The sequence below is a fragment of the Myotis davidii genome, unplaced genomic scaffold (assembly GCF_000327345.1).
Source record: "Myotis davidii unplaced genomic scaffold, ASM32734v1 scaffold570, whole genome shotgun sequence".
NCBI classification, from domain to species: domain Eukaryota; kingdom Metazoa; phylum Chordata; class Mammalia; order Chiroptera; family Vespertilionidae; genus Myotis; species Myotis davidii.
Genome location: NW_006283631.1, coordinates 1,676,318 through 1,682,350, shown reverse-complemented (window position 1 = coordinate 1,682,350; position 6,033 = coordinate 1,676,318). Strand labels below are relative to the sequence as shown.

The 6,033-nt window shown below is 35.8% G+C and overlaps 1 protein-coding gene across 2 annotated transcripts in view; it reads right to left on the bottom strand.

Annotated features, from left to right (window-relative positions):
* IFT80 (intraflagellar transport 80) overlaps positions 1 to 6,033 on the bottom strand; it is a 106,227-nt gene that overhangs the window by 9,771 nt on the left and 90,423 nt on the right. Inside the window, exon 18 of one of the 2 annotated variants that reach the window (XM_006753815.2) lies at positions 5,673 to 5,845. The exons of the other annotated variant lie outside the window; for it this stretch is intronic. Coding sequence (XP_006753878.1) covers positions 5,673 to 5,845 — 173 coding nt within the window. The remainder of the gene's footprint in view (positions 1 to 5,672; positions 5,846 to 6,033) is intronic. 2 annotated transcript variants of the gene reach the window in all.

Genomic DNA, 6,033 nt, shown 5'->3' with positions numbered 1-6,033 from the left:
AGTCTGGATATGATATTCTCTTTACTCCTAGTTGTAGAATTTCCACTCAGCCAGCCCTCCTGTGGCTCTGGACGTTGTCCTTTCCCTGGATCAAGCTTAATTTGACTTAGTTGTTCCAGGCAGCAATCTCTGGTGTTAACCTATGCCGCCATCTTCCTCTAATGTGCTATTTTAAATGTTCTCTAAAAGTACACTCTCGGTATAAAATGTTTCCTTACCACATTTAGGAGGTAATTCACTCCAAACTATATAAGGGTAATGGGAACAGTATGTCTCTAACAAATGGTTAGTTGGCAACCAAACAAATGTGACATTAGATTATGGGGTTGGAATAAATCCATGTATCTTCTCTGATTTTAAATAGAAGGAAGTTATATAAAAAGATAACTCTAAATATGATTTTTTGTATAACTTGAACAAGGCAAAATCACTTCATATAACTGGTAGAAGTAGAGAAATTATTTTTATTAATACTTACATAGAGAATCAATATGTGTATCTGGAGTTTTAGTTCCTATACCTCCCTGATTTTCAGAACAGACCACCACCAAATATCCAAAGTGAACTTGCTTACCTACAAGTCTTTAAGAATTGTATTTTGTTAGGTTGCAGGCAATTTTCAAATGCAAGTAGGAATGACAGAAGCACAAGCCAGCGAGACTGTGCTTCTCAAATGGAATAACACATCAAAATCTGTTCCTTTCTAAAGGTTTTAAACAAATATAGAAGTTCAAGGATTTTAAAAGCAATCTGCTATATTTATCATCCAATCCATTCTTTGGACTATGCTGTTATAAACTGATTCTTATATTGGATCTAAATATATATCCCTCTTACTCCTACTCCAACCTTTTTATCTTAGCCATACCTTTTAGAATAAAAAATTATCATCACAGAACTTGGTTGATTTTGTTCACTGCTGTATTCACAGAGCTTAAAACCTAGCACATGCCGTAACCGGTATGGCTCAGTGGATAGAGCGTCGGCCTGTGGACTGAAGGGTCCCGGGTTCAATTCCGGTCAAGGGCATATACCTTGGTTGCGGGCACATCCCCAGCAGGGGGTGTGCAGGAGGCAGCTGATCGATGTTTCTCTCTCATCGATGTTTCTGACTCTCTATCCCTCTCCCTTCTGCTCTGTAAAAAATCAATAAAATATATTTTTTAAAAATAACCTAGCACATGATAGCACTCAATAAATATTTTAAAAATGAACAATAGCTACCATTTATTGTAGACTAACTGTTAGGCAGTATGCAAAGAAATTTTTACAATTTTAAAATCCTGACAATAGATATGAGACTTATTATCGTCATTTTCAACATAAGACGACTGGATTTACAGAGCCTCAGTAACCTGTCCAAGATTACAGAGCTATAAATGCAGAACCGGAAGTCAAATCCAGGTCTGATTCCATAGCCCCCATCCTTAGCCACCACATTTGCCCTTTTTCTATTCAACAACCTTTCCAAACAGGTATTCTTAAATAACCAGATACTTCACCAGGAGATTGTTTTTTTCGTGTTGTTTTTTTAAAGCAGATCTCCATATAATGTCTAAATATGCCTAATATGGCAGGCACTCAATAAATATCTGCTGAATGAATGAATATGCAATAGCAACAAATATTCCAAGTAGTGTCAGAAATATCTGTAGAATTTGGAAATGAAGACAATACATAAAAGTATCTTAGCAGCTATAGTAACTTCTTGACTACTTGAAGTCCTTTTTACTCAGTCTTTGATAATTATGCTAAAAGAGATGGGAGACTTCGGGTTTCATTTCAAAGCGTCAGAGGTCAAGAGTGACATGATCAGATTCACACTGTGACAAGGTCATTATGACTACATAGTGAAGGAGGGGAGGAGAGGAAGAGCAGATGCAGAGATCAGTGATGATGTGATACTGAGGAAAACTTGGGTCATCTTAGGGATGCTAGTAAAGTGGGTAAGAGTAAGAGGTATTTGGGAGGAAAAATACTTGGTAATTGGGAAGTGGGGGTGGAGTATAAGGAAAATGTCAAATGTTAAGTCCTAGATTTCCAGCTTTGCATGGGCTGACAAGATAATATAGTTTACTGGAAGGGGACCAAGTTTAGGAGGGAATAAACACAAATTTGAACTCAAACATGAGACATCCAATGGAAATGCTGAAAAGGCAGGTGGACAGCCAGATGCTGGAAACAAATATGGCAGGTCAGAGGGCTAGATGATAGGTGCACTTTTAGAGTCAAGTGTGTAATAGTAATCAGAATCCTGGAACAATGCTCCTGGATCTTTATCAGATAGACACAAAGGTCTAACAGCACTTGACCAACCCACTGGTTTAGAGTTAAGACAACAAGCAAGAACACAAGAAAGGGGGGTGGCAGGTAGACGGAAGGAATAAAGAGCACCCAGGGTTCGTTCTTTCCCCAGGAAATCCTCTGGCCCTCTTGCTTTCCCTCTCCCTGAGATCTAATATCTTAAGATAGGGTCTATTTGCTGAAAAGTAGAGGTAGGGGAGAAGGGCGGTACAGGGAGCAGCACATAGAAATAATAGAGAAGATTTGAAGTTACGCAGAAAAAAAGCCGGGTCACATGACATAACTCTCAAAGGATCAGAGATTTTATAAGCTAGGGGAAAAAAATGAGGGAGGCAAAAAGGACACCAACTCCATTCACATTCAGATCCTAAGAACTGTGGAGTCAGAAATAACTGACTCCATTTGAGAGGAGAGGTAGAGAAGCAGTGTCCTTTGGGAAGAGATAAGTTTCACTTAGGTCAAGGAGGTACAAGAAATGTTCAGAGGACATCATATATGTTATATGTAACAAATAATATATATTATTTATCTATATTATAAGTTATCAATAGAAGCCATCAGAGGCAATATCCTCATCTTCCTGCTAGGACACTGACTCACTGTTATGTATACACACTTAGGTTTGAAGAGAGCACTGCAAAATGATTAAGAATATGGCATAGAGAGTAAGAGCATGAATATTAAAACCTACTATGTATATGTAATTTAAAACATTTCTGTCCTTAAATAAGTGTATAGTAATCATTTGAAAGGGGAAAGATGATGTAAAAATCTGCAAAGATAAATAATGAAAGAGATAGATAGTAAAAAAATATAAGTAGTGCTACCAACAGTACATATCTAATTGATGATTCTAAGAAAATTCAGATCCTCTTTGATATTAGAAGACTAAATTTGAATCCTAGATCTGCCTCAGCTTCTTCATTTGTAAAATGCTGTGATAACTAATAAGATGATATATGGAAAGTGTTTAATACAATTCCCGGCATATCCCACTGCAGTCACCAGACCTTGCTCTTTCAGATTACCACTTGTTCCGATTGATGGCACACGCACTTTCTGAGCAGCACTTCAAAATGTATGAAGAAGTGGAAAATTGGGTCTCTGAATGGTCAGCCTCAAAACAAGTAAAGTTCTATTGGGACAGTATCCATAAATTACGTGAAAGATGGGGGAAATGTGTACTTTTGATTATCTTGTTTTCTTTGATTACAAAATCTGCATTTCTAACCTGTTAAAAAATTAATCCACATTTTTAACCCATAATTCGGATTAATTATCAACCAGTTAAAAATGCAGATAGGCTGTCAACCGGTTAAAAATGCAGATTTTGTAATCCAAGAAAACACGATAATTTCAAGAGAAACATCAAAAGTGCTTTATTCAAAGTAATGTCCATCGGTAGCTACACATTTCCCCCATCTTTCAGGTAATTTGTGGATACCGTCCCAATAGAACTTTTCTTATTTTGAGGCAGACCATCCAGAGACCCAATTTTCCACTTCTTCGTACGATTTGAAGTGCTACTCAAAAAGTGCGTGTGCCATCGATCGGAACAAGTGGTAATCTGAAGAAGTAAGATCTGGTGAATAATGCGGATCAACTATTAACTGGTTATTAATGATAATAAAATAGAATTCCTAACTAGGTTGTAAGTTTTTTAAGCTAAAGATCTTTAAAAAGTTTGTTTTTAATACTGTACAGTGTTCAGAATGTTATACAAATAGTTGTGTCTAACACCATCATAATTTCTCAAAAATATTGGTTGAAAAATGCTTTAAACATTATTCTTTCCTATTTCTTATGCAATTCATAGCTTGATAATGGTATACATAATTTTTATTAGTTATTTAATATAGAGTTTTAAAAATATTATTCATGCTGTTTCTTTCCAAACTAATTACTTTAAAATTTATGAATTAAGAATACATTCAGGACAATGACTTATTCATGTTTATAGAATCAAAAACATTTTTCATGATCTTTTGTACAATTAAACAATGACAGCCAATTTGTCTAAATAAAGGACCTAGCCCTAACCAGTTTGGCCCAGTGGATAGACCATTGGCCTGCGGACTGAAGGGGCCCAGGTTCGATTCTGGTCAAGGACATGTACCTTGGTTGCGGGCACATCCTCAGTAGGGAGTATGCAGGAGGCAGCTAATTGATGTTTCTCTCTCATGGATGTTTCTAACTCTCTATTCCTCTCCCTTCCTCTCTGTAAAAAAAATTAATAAAATATATATTTTTAAAAAGAAAGAAAGAAAAGGCACATTATTAAAAATAAACAAATAAATAAATGACCTATCCTAAACAGAATGGCTGAATTGTGTGAATAGTATATAGATCATTAGTGTATAAATTAAATAAAAAGACTATAGTATGTCAATGACAAAAAGAACTATCTGCCATTCTTGTTACTTTTATTTAAAGGAAAGTAGAGATAGGATATCTATAAAAAATTCTACTCTAAGAGGCCTGTAATTGAAAAGATTTATGGGTTATATTTGAGCCCAGAGAGAAACAAAGACGATGAAAGACATTTCTAACCTGGAAAAGTAGGCATGCCAATTTTATAACATAGTAACTTTGGGTGTATGTATACAAGCACTACAACCCTGTTCACTGAGAGACACGTATTTGAGAGAATGAGTATGGGAACCTAACACACAGGGAAGGAAAAGCAAGACACTCTGTCTTAGAAAGCTATCTGCCTCAAGGCTAATGTTACTACCAACCACTCTTTACTATAAATCCTTTCCTCTTTCCTCCGTAGCATCACAAATTTCTCTTGGCTCTTCTGACTGCCTGACTGCTGTATACCAATCTTCCAGTGGCTTTCTCTTCTTTCACTCATCCCCTAAGTGTTGTCGATGCCTTCTCACTCCACACATCCCCCAGTTAATTCCATCCATTCTTTTGTCTTAGACTACCATCCATTTCCTGATGACTCCAAAATCTACATTGCTGGTTCAAATCTTTCCCATGAGGCCCTGGTCCATTTAATAAACTATTATCACATATTTTTCCCCAAATATTTCAAATTCAATAAGCCTAAAACTGAACTATTTTCCCTTTCAACTCTGCAATATTAGCATTTTCAGTAGTATTATTCAATTACTGAAATCAGAAATTTGGGATACATCCTAGACTCTCTTTTCTTCTTTACATCCTAACTTTTAATCAATCACAAATTCAGAGAAGGCATAAATCTTTAATTACAAACTACTCACAAATATAAACATGAATAAATTCTTTTGTGCTGTTAGGAAACTATGAAATACAGTGAAAAATGTAATTTACTAAAGTGGTAGTTAAAAGAGTAAGATCAATCTGGTTTTGGAATTGATAAAAACTATTTTAATTACCTTTCCCAGTTGTAGAGGTTAATATTTATCTGGATTGCTTGGTAAACAAGGCCAGCCTGAAGAAGTAGTATTTCAGCTTCCTGTATATTCCCACTAAACATTAATATGTGGGCCATTTTTGATTCTTTAGATGGAAGATCTTTTATAGAATTGATGTATTGAACTTTATCAATCTAATAAAAGAAAATATATTTGAATTGGATAGTAACAGAAATATAACAAATTATGGCAACACACACACACATATGCACATAAGTCAGCGGTTCTCAACCTGTGGGTCGCCAACCTGTGGGTAGCAACCCCTTTGGGGGTCGAATGACCCTTTCACAGGGGTCGCCTAAGACCATCGAAAAACATATAT